This window comes from Lampris incognitus, chromosome 12 (assembly GCF_029633865.1).
Source record: "Lampris incognitus isolate fLamInc1 chromosome 12, fLamInc1.hap2, whole genome shotgun sequence".
NCBI classification, from domain to species: domain Eukaryota; kingdom Metazoa; phylum Chordata; class Actinopteri; order Lampriformes; family Lampridae; genus Lampris; species Lampris incognitus.
The window spans coordinates 6,487,289-6,502,972 of NC_079222.1; the positions used below are offsets into that span (position 1 = coordinate 6,487,289).

The 15,684-nt window shown below is 45.8% G+C and overlaps 1 protein-coding gene across 1 annotated transcript; it reads left to right on the top strand.

Moving 5' to 3' along the window:
* The first annotated feature begins 958 nt into the window (after window positions 1-958).
* tmem267 (transmembrane protein 267) lies at window positions 959-9,875 on the top strand. The gene is made up of 3 exons (XM_056291204.1): window positions 959-1,002; window positions 4,026-4,497; window positions 9,540-9,875. Exons 2-3 carry the CDS (start codon window positions 4,102-4,104, stop codon window positions 9,873-9,875), a joined length of 732 nt encoding a protein of 243 aa, XP_056147179.1. The 5' UTR covers window positions 959-1,002; window positions 4,026-4,101.
* Window positions 9,876-15,684: the final 5,809 nt, after the last annotated feature.

Here is a 15,684-nt window from a genome sequence, read left to right on the forward strand (position 1 = left end):
GAAGAAGCAGGAGGAGGAGGAGGCGTGGGGGGGCGTGGTGGTACTGGTTGTTCTCGATAAGGCTACATGTATTAAGATTCCCCCATCTCCATGTGCTACTATAATGAAATTCAACTATCTGAAGTCCCTGAACTTAATGAAATCAAAATGTGCCTAAGACCTCTATGGATTACTAGAAAATGATCCGACCAACATAATATCTTAAAAACTAACACTCGTTTAGTCAAACCTTACTTACAATTTAGTTACTTTATTGTTATTCTACCTTTTATTCAGCCTAATTTGTTTGTTTATGGTTAATTTATGTTTTATTCTGCTTAGCTGGTTTACTGTATGCCTTTTTTGTGTGGTTTGTGTACATGTTTTACATCTCTTGTGGTGTCTGCTCGTTGTTTTCCAGAGGATGGAAAGTGTTCAGCTGTAATGTTTGCCTTATTGTTGTAAAAGTATCGTTTGAACTAGAAGAACCCCGCTACAATGTAGCGGTTTGGTTCTCCACCCGTCTAAATCTCCCTCCTCTTCATCCTGCCAGCTAACCGCCTTCCCCCTACCCCTAACCCCCCCCCCCCACTCCAACTCCCTCCCCCCAAATGCTCAGATTCATCTGAAATGCCGAGAAAAGTGTTTTTTTTAGCCATTTTAAGAAAAATTCATATTTTGCATATGTATGCATAATTAATTATGCATAATTGTAATTAATGTTCTGCTGTTTTTTATAGGTGCCCCTGATCATCCCCAATAACCTCCAAAAAGAATCGAGGCCCCAAGTGCTTTAGTTTGGCCGTTTATAGACTCTCACACAGACACACACGCCACACACCAGACACGTTGTGAAAATACAGTAGATTAAAAAAAAAGGCTGTTCTTGGTCCTCCTGATCAAGTGGTAGCGGTAATGCGCTAGAAAGCATTTGCCGCCTATCATAGATATCCGTAGAAGAAGAACCAAGATCAGTAGAAAAAGAAGTAAAAGGGATCGGTAACTACAGAGCTGCACAATGGGGTAAGTGGCGTTTGTGTTATGCAGTTATAAGGTACTTGATCAAAGTAAGGAAGTAATTGATGAGTTATTCAGACAAACGATTAAATTGTTTGTTTTTATTGTTTTTTTGTCATTTAACGATGAAAAATGACAGACGCTATAAAATATGCCGCAGACGAAGAATTTGGTGAACGTGACCGCCAACACAAAGCAATGAGACTGATCAGTTTTAAGCTCCTGTCATCGGATTAGCGATGCTTAGTTTATAGACATTAACTTAACTTGAATAGATAGATAGATAGATAGATAGATAGATAGATAGATAGATAGATAGATAGATAGATAGATAGATAGATAGATAGATAGAGGATGCTAATGAAATATATTTATATTTCAATATAGAGATGGCTAGGGAGAGATATAAGCTGCTACTTATAAATACATACTTGCCATCCAATTGTAGGCAGGAAACAATATGTTCCCAAGCTACCTATTGTGTTAATGTAAGTCTGGACGTGACTTAAAGATGACACAGAGCAGCCAGCCACACGCGTTAATAGAGTAAATCAATCTTCATGCCTACATAACAGATGGTTTCTTCCTCAAGGGCCATGGAGTGTCTGCTGCGCCAGCGGCTGGCAACACAGCACGGTCATTCGAGTGCCCTACATTTTTTTTCTTTGTTGAGAGAGAGAGAGGGGGGTGGGGGGCAGAGAGAGAGAGAGAGAGAGGGAGAAAGAGGGAGAGAAAGAGAGAGAGAGAGAGAGGGGGGGGGGTGTGGGGGGCAGAGAGAGAGAGGGGGGGTGGGGGGGAGAGAGAGAGAGAGAGGGTGGGGGAGAGAGAGAGAGGGTGGGGGGCAGAGAGAGAGGGGGGGGTGGGGGGAGAGAGGGAGAGAGAGAGAGAGAGAGAGAGAGAGAGAGAGAGAGAGGGTGGGGGGCAGAGAGGGAGAGAGAGAGAAAGACCCATTTTCATGTACCCTGTGGAGTCAAAGGCAACATCTCATACAAATGAGTCCATTATGTCCCTATGCCCAGTAAAGACCTGCTGGTTTCATTCTGAGGAGATATGGGCACCTCACTGGCTCAGAGTATTGTCTCAGAGTATTGTCTCAGAGTACTCAATATCATAATGTAAACTAGCACGAGAGATACAATGTAAGTAATTTATTCATATGTGATATTTTGTGACCCAAGCTGCCTTTCCATAGACCTCAAATATCGGTTTTAGGCATCTGGAATCTGTGTTGCTGCCTGCCTTTAAGGAAAGTTAGCTAAACTGTGTCTGACATTCCTTCATCTGGATGTGAGAGAGTCAAACTTCAGAAGACAGATCTGTTTAAAGTCTTTAAAGTGAATAGCAGAGCTTCTTTTGGGCTTTGGCGTGACTTACGAAAGTGGATCAAGGCTGAGATGACGACGTTTTAGCGCTTTGAATTTGTGACAGCAAAATGTCAGCATCTCATTGAAGTATTGACAAATGTGGAGATATTCTATTGAAGTTTAAATTGCAGGTTATTGCTTAATTTCTGTGTAGGTCACATCCGTAACACTGAGCTACTGTAGTGCCCATCTTTATTTGTAAGTGTGATGAAGCTAGTGCAACAGAATACATCAGTATACCAGCAAATATTCCTGATGGCTCAACTAGTGAGATGCACTTCTCTTAAACCGCTAATGGCATTTTCACAGCGAGGTCCAACAAAACAGGGAATGACAAGCAGAAATCTTAAAAGATTTTCTTCTGACACTCAACGGCCGCTTTTTTGGCTGTTGTTTCAGTGCGCCATAGTTTGGACGGTGGTCACACAGCAGGAATGCAAGTGTCACTAAGCGTCATGAACATTTTCAGGGGTGGGCAGTCTTATCCAGAAAGGGCCAGTGTGGGTGAAGGGTTTTGGTCCAACCAAGCAGTTACACACCTGATCCCACTAATCAACCAGTAGAGTCTACTGGTCCCACTAATCAACCGGTAGAGTCTGCTGGTCCCACTAATCAAACAGTAGAGTCTGCTGGTCCCACTAATCAAACGGTAGAGTCTACTGGTTGATTGGTGGGATCAGCTGTGTAACTGCTTGGTTGGAACAAAAACCTTCACCCACACCGGCCCTTTCTGGATAAGATTGCCCACCCCTTATTTACATGAATGGAGAAACATGTTTGGCAAATAATTCATCTCTGAATATTAACGGGATGCTCATCAACATGGCAGCAATTCCGAAATGCCCAGCGTACCGAATTCAGGGGGCAGCCGGGAACCGCCGCAGCTGGGACGCGAACCCGGGTCTCCCGCACCACGGGCGACTACGTTAACCAGTCAGCTAAAGGGTCCCGACCGTTAGCCAACCGGCTAGCGAGTCTAAACATCAGTGGTCGTTGCACTACCGCGTCCCCGCACTTCAGCATACCAGCTCCCTCATGCCTCTGGGTGCACGCGCCTCTGATGGCCTCGGCCTCACCATCCCACTACTGACACCAATGTAGTGGATTCAGGGGGCAGCCGGGACACGAACCCGGGGTCTCCCGCACCAAGGGTGACTACGTTAGCCAACCGGCTAGCGAGTCTAAACATCCGTGGTTGTTACACTATAGCTCACTATTCGATCAAGCTGCTCAGCGTCCTAGGACTATGCCAGCAAAAACAGAGAGGCTAAATGAGGAGACTTTAGCGGAAATGTACTGACAAAGGTTATCAAGAGACCCTGTCCTCTATCAGAATCCATGTTGCATCGTTTCTGTTTAAAAATCCGTCGTTAAAATTGTTGAGCTCGCAGGCATAAATTAACGCTGAATGAACAAGTTGGTTGTGTGATGTGTCTCAGCTGTTCACTGTCCTGTGTTCACCACGATTTCCTTCCCGCCCTTCTTTTCATTCCCAACTCCCTCTTCTTTTCCCTTCTTCCTTCTCCACTCTTCCCTTTCTCTTCCCTTTTCTCCGTCACCCTTTCAACCTTATTCGCTGCTCCCTTACCACCATCTCTCCACCTGTTTTCTTCCCTTCTTATGTTGCTTCTTTTTGCTCCTATACCAATCTCGCCTCTTTCCCAGTCTTTATTTCTTCCTCCAGTCAACCTGAACTTCACTGACCTTCTGCGACGATTGGCCCACCCCGCCGTCCGTCAACATGCAAGGGTTCTACTCCAAGCTTGACTCCTCCCCCTTATTAGGGGTGGGGCTTGGAGGAGAAGGTGTTCCTGTGCCCCTTAGCCTGGCTGTGGAGACAGAGAAAGCTCAGGCCCTCCTACAGACATTTAGCTCCGCCTCTCTGCTGGCCTCCGCCGGCCTGGGGATGTTCTGTGTGGTCGCGGATCATGCCCTCCAGCTGCCATTCATTCAGCACCACCTCTGGCTGCGGGCGGTGCTGGACAACGCCACACATGGATTGGTGGGGCTGTGGTCATGGGCGATTGTGATTGGACTGAGAAAAAAGAGTGATCTGTATGAGGTCCTACTGGCTGGTCTCCTGGCGTCACTCATAGACTTAGATCACTTCTATATGGCTGGATCCCTCTCACTCAAGGTAAGACCCCCCCCCCTCCCCCTTTTAAAAAAACAAATGAAACCTGTCATTTTGATGTTGAAATATGGAATACCAGATCCAACTTTATTTCAGCTTAACTGAAATGGAAAAAGTATTGGGCAATGATTTGATGTCATCGTTATTGTAATGGTCATTTATCGTCTTTCATTGGCACAGCATTGGGATGAAATTCGGATGTTGTCGTGTTGTGATAAACAATTTTGTCGTCTAAATTACCAATAACGGGCGCCCGGGTAGCGTAGCAGTCTATTCCGTTGCCTACCAACGCTGGGATCCAGGTTCGAATCTCCCCAGATGTTGGTATGTGTCCAGGTCGCTGCACTAGTGCCTCCTTTCATCGGTCGGGGCGCCTGTTCTGGGGGGGGTAGCATGATCCTCCCACACTCTACATCCCCCTGGTGCCTGGTGAAACTCCTCACTGTCAGGTGAATAGAGGCAGCTGGCGACTCCACATGTATGGGAGGAGGCATGTGGTAGTCTGCAGCCCTTCCCGGATCGGCAGAGGGGGTGGAGCAGCGACCAGGACGGCCCGGAAGAGTGGAGTAATTGGCCGGATACAATTGGGAAGAATAAGGGGGACCCCCCCCCCCCAAAAAACAAAACAAAGTAGTTTGGTTTGATGCTATACTTTGCATTACCAAACGTTTAAGCAGATAGTATGATTATATGTGTGTGTCTATATATCAAAATCATATAAAATTCTTTATGTTTACATGATATTTTCTATCTTTTCCAGCACTCAATGGAAATATGCATAGCTGGAAAAAACTGATGACATCTCAGTGTGAGATTGCAGACCATGCAAGAATGGGCTTGCTTTTCATACACAAAATAGCACTGCAGTAAACATACAAGCGAATACACTCATACATACACAGGGAAAATAGATCACTGAAAGTTACCTTTAAAAAGAAAAGAAAAAGGAAAGTATATTATTACAGATTAGGGAGTGGTCTCAAGAGTTTTTCCCCTTGGTTTTGGGATGCACAAACATATCTGGCCACCAAAACAGCTGGTAACAGTATTTTCCCCCAAAATAAATGGAAATTTGTCCTCATTTGTGCAGCGAAGGATCTTGGGGCATAACATGCTCGTTTTATGTAAAAATCGCTCTCTTAAATCAGCGTACTTGGTGCAGCTCAGATAAGGTTGCATTGAGAGCACAGCCGGGTCTGCCTGTGCCTTCCTGTTTCAGTGGCCAGGCTGCTCAGATTCTGTACATTATCAGGGTTTTCTGACAGACAACATGAAACGAATGACTTGTTTTTTTTTTACCATGTGTGTTCATTTCCACAGTCATATTGTGCACCTATTCAATAGCATGCAAAGAAAAAGCAAGCACACAAAAAAATCCGTTTTACTTATTTTGCATCAAAAGGTAATCACCTTAACTTCCTCTAAATAAGCCAAGTTTTGTGATTGTGTCACCAAGTCCGAGCCGGCAGTTAATAATAATAATAATAATACATTTTATTTGTGGGCGCCTTTCAGAGGACTCAAGGACACCTTACAGTACACGATTAAAGAAACAAGCAGCACTGTATCATCCAGCATAAAATCATAACAAAGCAGGGTGAAAAGTTAACGGAACAGATAAGTATAAAATCATCTTCTGCACAAAACTCAATGAAGCGTCGATCAGACTGAATATGCCAGTTTGAAAAGGTGCGTTTTGAGATGGGATTTGAAGGTTGAAAGAGATTCAATGTTTCGAATGTCTTGTGGGACAGAGTTCCATATGTTGGGTGGCAGAATGACTGAAGGCTCGAGACCCCATGGTAGTCAAGCGGGCCGATGGTGTAGTGAATTGGATAGCAGAAGATGATCTGAGAGTGTGGGAGGGCGTGTGGATATGAAGGAGTTCAGAAAGATATGAAGGAGCTCGGTTATTAAGGGCCTTAAAGGAGAGGAGCAGGATCTTGAAGTCAATATGGTATTTAACAGGGAGACAATGGAGTTGCTGAAGAACAGAAGTGATATGATCCTTGGAAGGAGTTCTGGTAATGATACGGGCAGCTGAATTCTGGACCAGTTGAGGTTTATGAAGACATTTGAGGGAGGAGACTAAAGGGGATAGAATTGCAGTAGTCAATACGGGATATAACCAGGGTGTGAATGAGTATGGTGGTGCTGTTACGTGTAAGTGACAGGTGATGATGATTAATATTGTGTATGCAGACCGAGTAACATTGTTGATGTGAGCTTCAAAAGATAATGTGCTGTCCAACATGACACCCAGACTCTTAAGCTGAGGTGATGGAGCAACTGTAGAATTGTCAGTAGTCAGAGAAAAAAACTTATCAGGTTTAGCCAAAGTAGAGTTAGTACCTACTAGGAGGACCTCGTTTTTATTGCTGTTAAGTTTGAGGAAGTGGTATGAAAACCAGGATTTAATTTCTAGTAAGCACTCAGAAAAGGGAAGTGGGCTGAATAGTGGAGGTAGGCTTTGTGGCTATATAGAGCTGGGTATCATCTGTGTAGCAGCGGGATTGAATGCTAAATTTCCTGAAAATGTTGTCAAGAGGCAATAGGTTAATAATAAATCGGAGGGATCCCAATACAGAGCCCTGGGGAACACCGGTAGTAACATGAAAGGACTGTGATCTCAAATGTTTAAGTTGGACAAACTGAGTGCAGCCAGAGAGATGTAATCTAAACCAGTCAAGGGGGGTGCTAGTCATTCCAATGGAAGCTAATCTCTCTACTACTACTACTACTACTACTACTACTACTACTACTACTTTCAGCTGCTCCCGTTAGAGGTCGCCACAGCGGATCATCCATTTCCATTTTTTCTTGTCCTCTGCATCTTCTGTTGTCACACCAGCTACATGCATGTCCTCTCTCACCACATCCATAAACCTCCTCTTTGGCCTTCCTCGATTCCTCTTCCCTGGCAGCTCCATATTCAGCATCCTTCTCCCGATATACCCAGCGTCTCTCCTCCACTCATGTCCAAGTCATCTCAATCTTGCGTCTTTTGTTTTCTCTCCAAACCGTCCAACCTGAGCTGTCCCTCTAGTACACTTGTTCCTGATCTGGTCCTTCTTTGTCATTCCCAATAAAAATCTTAGCATGGAATGGAAAATGGAAGTTAATCTCTCTAGGAGGATGTTATGTGAGATGGTATCATAGGCTGCACTCAGATAAGAAGCACAAGTATGGTTTAGAGCCCAGAGTCAGCTACCATCAACAGGTCGTTAGTGATTTTCACCAAGACTGTGTCCGCACTGTGCATGGAGCGAAAACCAGACTGGAATTGTTCAAACAGATTGTTGTGAGTCAAGTGAGCGTGTACCTGAGATGCGATTGTTCTTTCAAGTGTTTTAGCAAGAAATTGTAAATTTGAGATTGGATGAAAATTATTCAAATTGTTGGGGTCTGCACCCGGTTTCTCGAGTATTGGAGTTATTGCAGCTGTTTTGAGAGAGGAGGCAACAAGAGCAGAGGTAAGAGAGGAATATGTGATATCAGTCATTAAAGAGGATAGAGAAGGTAGACAGGCTTTTACTAAATGAGTGGGATGGGGGTCTAACTGGCAGGCAGATCATTTGGATTTGCGAGTTGGAAGTTTAAATCCAGGTTGTGAAGAAGAGACAAGAACATAGAAGGTTGAATAAGGCGACATAAGTTAAGTTAAGCAACATTCCAACCAATAATATCAAATGTTTTGTGCCGTCCTATCAAATTGCATCCCGCCCTACTTTTGTCCCACCCTAATATCCTATTTTACTTGGAAACACAGAGGTCGACTTCTGCGGTGATCTGGTCATCTCTGATGACTGGAATGTCCATGGGGCAACAAGCTAGGGACACGCTAGTGGTATTAGCAAGATTAGATTCAGCATCAGATCTGCGAGTTATTAAAAAAAACAGTACTTATTAACTTTTATTTTGTAAGATGGGATATGTTTGCTTGGCGTCTCAAAAAATAGTAGCTGCTACCGAATGTTTGCTCAGCTTTTATCTTTCTTCTTTTTATCTTTAACTGTCATTGTAATTTAAACTTTCGGGCTTTGGTTTGCTCACATTTTGTGTCGTGCCCTAATTACCTTTGGAGACCGGTTAAAGAAACAGATTGGGAACTTATGAAATCTGCCCATCCTCAGGTGAGAAACTAGTTAGACTTACCGCCTGAGTTGTGTGATTGTTCTCAATAAGACATGCCACTTCGCCTACAAAATGTATAGTTCTACTTGTGGAAGCAGCTTTGTGATGTGTATTGCGTTTCGGAATCGAGATCAAAACTGATGTCCCTGCTGCTCAGCTGATCCTGTGACTGGAGTCGGTCTACTGCTGTTGTGGTTTCACACCCCTTCACATGTTTAAAATGAGTTGTTGTGTTGTTGTTACTCCATTCCATTACAACAGACTTGAACAGCACAAAGATTATTCAAAAAACGCTGTTTACTGTTGTTAATCAAATAATGACGTCCCGGGGCGTTCGGGTAGCATAGTGGTCTATTCTGTTGCCTACCAACACGGGGGTCGCCGGTTCGAATCCGCGTGTTACCTCCAGCTTCATCGGGCGTCCCAACAGACACAATTGGCCGTGAGTGCGGGTGGGAAGCCGGACGTGGGTATGTGCCCAGGTCACTGCACTAGCACCTCCTCTGGTTGGTCGGGGCACCTGTTCAGGGAGGAAGAGGGAACTGGGGGGAATGGCGTGATCCTCCCATGTGCTACGTCCCCTTGGTGAAACTCCTCACTGTCAGGGGAACAGAAGCGGCTGGTGACTCCACATGTATGGCAGGAGGCATGTGGTAGTCTGCAGCCCTCCCCGGATCGCGGGATCTGCAGAAAGGGGTGGAGCAGTGACTGGGATGGCTCGGAAGAGTAGGGTAATTAGCCAAGTACAAATGGGAAGAAAAGGGGGGGGTCTCAAGTTTTGCCATTTTTCGGTAGTTTCATTCCAATACGTGAGGCACTTTTCTAGTTCGGTACTTGTAATTTGATCGGGTGGGATTTTTTTGTGCACTAGTTTGATCATTATCTTTCTCTCTCTCTCTCTCCTCCTCCAGGCTGCTGTGTCCCTCCCCCAGCGCCCGCCCCTCCACTGCTCCTCCCTCATCCCCATCCTGTGTCTCTCCTTGCGTTTCCTCATGTGGGTCGGACGCCTCAAAGACGCCTGGTGCTCCTTGCCGTGGATGCTCTTCATCGCCATGGCAACGCACCACGTCCGGGACGCCGTGCGCCACGGCCTGTGGGTTTGCCCGTTCGGCAACACGGCGCCCCTCCCTTATTGGCTGTACATCAGCACCACGGCCACGTTTCCTCACCTGTGCTCGGTCCTGATGTATCTCACGGGAACAAGGGATGTGATCTCTACCAAACACGGGGTGGCAATTGATGTTTAAAGCCCCAAGATCTTCACACCCTCACCTTTATCCTCCACCTCCTCACCGTGGGATGAAGCAAGAGGTCACTGACGTCACAGAAGTAAAAAGAAAACCAAAAAAAAAAAATTGGGCGGTACAACTCAACAGGTAGTACACTTCCTGTATTTTTTTAGCCCAGCCCAAAATGCGCCAGGGCAATATTATAACCTCTTAACGCCTAACTTCTGTTATGCCAGTGACCTCTTCTTGCCTGTCTGTCCCTAACACATTTACTAACACGTCACCCTGACTAACACATGTGTGTGAAGGCACACCGTCACTCCTTCATGATACATCCAGAAGACTTGTAGAACTGTGCTCACATCATTTCTACATACATTCCCGTAGGATTGGACAGGCGGTTAAAGGACGCCAGTGACCTTGTCTTGCCACCACTCTCCGGCACGCCGGCTGGATCTCCAGAAAGACCCGACATCGTGCTGCTCTGGTTCCTTCCTTCATTACATGAACGCCCGTTTCCAGACCCCCGCCCCAGACCCCGTGCAGTGTCCAGTGACTCGGCCACGTCGGCAGTCGGTCTTTGCTGCTACGAGGACAACTTTGTTAATCACGTCGAAACCACGATTCTTGAAGAGCGAGTCAGTCACAAGTCCGACTTCAGAAGTCAAGTCTTGTTTTTTTTGTTTTGTTTTTTGTTTTTAATTCTGTAGCGGGAGACATAATGGCGAATTGTTGGGCAGTCCTGACAGTCATATTTCCCTTGTGGGCAAAGATTTTCCCTCCTTTAACTGTACATTGATGGGTATGGTTATTTTTCTGCTCTACCTCCTGACATTTTGGGATTTCTCCAAAAAAAATTTTTTTTGAACAGGGCATCTGGGTGGCATGTCGGTCTATTCCGTTGCCTACCAACACGGGGATCGCCGGTTCGAATCCCCGTGTTGCCCCCGGCTTGGTCGGGCGTCCCTACAGACACAATTGGCCGTGTCCGCAGGTGGGAAGCCGCATGTGTCCTGGTCGCTGCACTAGCGCGCCTCCTCTGGTCGGTCGGGGCGCCTGTTCAGGTGTGAGGGGGAACTGGGGGGGGGGATAGCGTGATCCTCCCACGCGCTACGTCCCCCTGGCGAAACTCCTCACTGTCAGGTGAAAAGAAGCGGCTGGCGACGCCACATGTATCAGAGGAGGCATGTGGTAGTCTGCAGCCCTCCCCGGATCAGCAGAGGGGGAGGAGCAGAGACCGGGGCGGCTCGGAAGAGGGGTGCTAATTGGCCGGATATAATTGAGGAGAAAAAGGGGGGGAAATTAAAAAAAAAAACATAGTTTGAACAGAGAGCAGACCGGTGTCCTGCATGAGACATGTGTTTCTACTGGTTTCTATCTGTCAGCGTCTCACATCCAGTCGTGTCAGCAGAGAAGCGAGGGAGACGCAGTAAACGGGTCAGTCGGAACTGCGCCATATTAGCTCGGCACTCACATGCGTAGTGAAAACCGCGTGGTAATCAGCTCTGTTTGCAGCTGAGACGATGTCAGCGGACGTGCTTGGCGTGTTTCGTTCCACCGGAGCACCTCCGGCGCTTTTCAGCCCCCTAAATTATGTTGTCAGTGAAGAAGAATAAGACCGGTGATAAGGCTGCGTTTTAACGCCGGGCCACAAAGCCATCCCAGGAGATGCGATTCAGCATCAAGATGAAAACATGCTAAAACAAATTAGGTAGTGTTAAATACTGTAACGTGCATGGATAAGAAGACACGCTGGCCGCTAGATGGCGAGTTTGACCCTTTAGTCGAGCGGTTAGCGATGTGTCCTGCGGTGCGGGCGATACGGGTTCGCTTCCCGGCCGCGGCACTTTCTGTGGTTGCCCCCCGAATTCGCTACAACACTGATTTTATTTTTTTTAAGTTAAAAGGAGGACAGTAATAGCATACCTCTTAGAATAGTATTTAGATGCAGAGATGTATGGGGGATGTATGTTTATATATATATATATATATAGTGTGTGTGTGTGTATGTGTGGGATGTTTTTTAATTGATTCAAATGGTACAGTCCGCATGCTGAATCCTCTTGGCTTTTGTAGTCGCAGAGCCGCTCTTTATATGATTATTAGGGATCTTTACTATTAACCTTCTAATTGACCGTGCAGGAGAACGTTGCGAGGTGGTCTCAAGTCGGGGTAAACAGTTAGCATCAAGCTAACGCTGTCGTTAGCATCCAGCTAACGCCGTCCCAGACCTCCCTCAGGATGGGCCTATCGTCGGGCCTTTCTTAGACGATATGTGATGATGACTCGGAACAGCACAGTTTGTGGGGGTGTTAGTGGCTGCTATGGTCTGACTATAGTCTGCATGCTGCCGTTGAGAAAGGAGACTTTGTGCATAAAGACGGCAGCCTTCTGGTCTGGGTCCTACCTCCATGGCCTGAAGAGGCGGAAGAGGTTTTGAGTTTTTGGTAACACTTTAGTATGGGGAACGTAGTCAGCATTAATTAGGTGCTTATTAGGATGCAAATTAGCAACATATTGGCTCTTAATTGGTCATTATGAAGTACTTATTAATGCCTTATTCTGCATGGCCTTATTATAAAACCAGTAAGCCATTAACTATGAGTTTTCCCTCTATAACCTCAGAAGTATTGCTTATTAGTAGTACCATCTCAATATGCTTTGCTTAGTATGGCCTTTATAAGGTGGTAGTACCACCAGAAGAGCTATTCTCCCTTACTAACACTTAATGAATATGCTCTGTTCTTACATAACAACACACAAAACTACAAGTGTTCATAGTGTTAAATTAATGCAAATTAACTTTTTGTTGCTTAGAATATGTTCCCCATACTAAAGTGACATCTTGATCATTACTAATTCACTAGTAATTACGTTTTTTTTATGTTCCCCATACTAAAGCGTCACCGAGTTTTTAATTTGTAGTTAAGCCACAAATAAAAAAGGGAAATTGAAAGGGAAAAAAAACAAATCCTCAAATATCTTCATCTTCGCAGATCAGGCTGCTCAGAACATCCTCCCACAGTCTGGCTGTGAGCTCGGCAGGAGGTTGAGTTTTATAAATACAATTCGGAGGTTTCTTTTATTAATGGCGTTATTATTTTTTTGGTCAGACACAACCCCCTTTTCAGATCCTGGATAGAAACATTTATACGTTGCAAATATTGATCGATAAACATCAGTTTTCCACGCGTATATATGTTTATCAGAGAGATGCCATCTGACTAGTTGGCGTCCATCTTAATGTTCCTGGTTCACTGAAATCTCTGGTCACCGTGACATGTGATAAAACATAATGGGAGATGTTCTCGTCAACAGTTTGAATAGATTTGTTTTTTTTTTCCCTCCCTACTCCCCACATGTTCAACCGACGGCCTGTTATTTGATTTTATTTGCACCGAGGCTAAAATGAGCTGCACAGCGTTTCTCCAACCTCTCCTGGAGGACCACTCGTCCTGCATGTTTTAGATCTCTCCCTGCTCCAAACACAGCTGATTCAAATCGCCTAAACTGCCTAATAACAAAACTGATCGTTTAAAACAGCTGTGTTTGGAGCAGGGAGAGATCTAAAACATGCAGGACGAGTGGTCCTGCAGGAGAGGTCTGAGAAACGCTGAGCTGCAACATGACAGAAAAGGGCCCCTGTGCAGCATGTGAGGTAACAACCTGCCACAGGTTGTGTACAAGCCTCGCTTGAATTATTCTGCTGCCAAATAATTCATCTAAATGTACACCTGTTGTGCTTCTTCCATGGCAGAGAGTCACAAGTGACCCTAAACCTAATGTCTCCTCTGACACTGTGTGGAAGACATCACTGACTTGTGCTCATCGGCTCTGTTTTGAGCTGTTGGGATCTCATTGGGTGAGACGAGACCCTTCGGTCTGATCTAGGTTGGCGAAACAGAAACCACCACGCTTAACCTCTCAAGAAACGCCTCGATTTAACCCTTAAGAACATCACAGGTCCCCTGCTCTGGTGGGATCTGCCCAGGTGTCAGCGAATGCTTCTTGTGAAAATGTATTTCAGTGACAAAGATTGCAGTGGTGATTGTTGTCCACTAGGTGGCACATTTCAGCCGTAGTCATTTGCTAATTCATTTTAAAACGAGATTTAAAAGAAGCTTGAGTCCTACTGGTTAATCTTAGTTCGACGGGAAGAGTTCCACTGTGTGAAGTTTCTTTGTATGTCCACTGGGGGGCAGTATCGCTGCACCCTGTCTGCTGTGAGAGGCCTTGCTGTAGCGGTCCAGTTCAGATTATGGCAGATATGTCACACGGTCTTTCTCATTTGCATTATAGGGACACGTTTACGTTTCACATTATTATTGGTCATTTGTGGTATTGTGGAAATTAGATTATATCAAATTAAGTTTAACATTTGAGGGAAACCATTAAAGGTTTTGTACAGTGACGTGAATAACGACTTGGTCACTAATATCTTTGGCCGAGTGAACATAACCATGTTGGCCTCGCTGGAGTTTGGTATTCAAGCTGACATCTCGTGAAAGCCGTTTTAAAACCGGACTTCAGAAGGTTCTAGGGTCCCTAACGGAGCTGCTTTTGGCTCGGCAGGAGAAAAGCCACGTGTTATCCTATCCTTTTGTACCAGCTGACGGATAAAATGTTTTATCTACTTCTTACACAAACATGGGTACAATGCTAGTCCCAGAAACAGTAATGTATATAAAATCAATCTCATCATGTCGAGGTCCTGAAAGGTTTGCAAAGTTCCCAATATCTCTCGAGAGAATACGGGGGGAAACAGTCTAGGCCTTGTGCACATATGATTACATGTCGTGCAACGTCAAGCTTCTGTGATCTTGTGAGTTACGTGCAGCTGTAGCTGACTGGGTGTAGTCGCAGTCGTATGTCTGACTTATCTTCAAACGGAGTCAACAGACAGAAGGGTGGAGAAAAGGGGCGGGTTTTAAATACGGCACTGATGTACTTGAGTCTCCTTGAAGCAGGTGGAAAACTCAAAACTGCCTTTAGAAAAATCTAGAGGCTAAAACTATAAACGATCTTCAATTCTTCCTTTTTGTTGGTCCTCGAGACGTAGTCTCACTTTCAGTTGAGGCAGCGGTGTTGCACACTTTTCTGCACCCCCCCGGGAAATTGTTTGGACATTTAAACAGTCAAAAGCCCAAAACGGCAGTCTTGTATTAATGAAACACCCGCAGACGTGGCCATTTCAGACACGCGAGCTACTGCAGCACTTTTTCACTGAATTTCTCGAGAGGAATTATTTGGGCAAGTGTTCAAGTCAAACAAGAGACATCCAGGTTTTTGGGTGTTGAGGGCCAAGGTGGTTCTGCTGGATTACACTGACAGAAGTATCGACTGCAGTACCTATACATGATAACACGAACTAACACACCGAAATGCATACTAGTCCATACAATAATAGTAAAGCGTTAATGAGGGCTGCCACGAGGCTCCAATTTGTACAGGAAGTACGGAGGATAGGACGGCACGGTGGCGCAGTGGTGAGCGCGGTCGCCTCACAGCAAGAAGGTCCTGGGTTCGAACCTCGGGGTTCTCCAACCTAGGGGGTCGTCCTCTGTGTGGAGTTTGCATGTTCTCCCCGTATCTGCGTGGGTTTCCTCCGGATGTTCCGGTTTCCTCCCACAGTCCAAAGACATGTAGGTCAGGTGGGTCGGCCGTACTGAATTGTCCCTAGGTGTGAATGTGGGGGGGGGGGGCTGTGATGGCCTGGCGGCCTGCCCAGGGTGTCTCCCCGCCTGCCGCCCAATGGCTGCTGGGATAGGCTCCAGTATCCTCGCGACCCCGAGAGCAGGATAAGCGGTTTGGCTCATGGATGGTATGG

Bases quoted from the DNA above. Each gene is read 5' to 3' on its own strand.
- tmem267 (XM_056291204.1), top strand. From the start codon at position 4,102: ATGCAAGGGTTCTACTCCAAGCTTGACTCCTCCCCCTTATTAGGGGTG. The intron at 4,498-9,539 runs GTAAGACCCCCC...CTCCTCCTCCAG, and splicing joins CTGGATCCCTCTCACTCAAG to GCTGCTGTGTCCCTCCCCCA.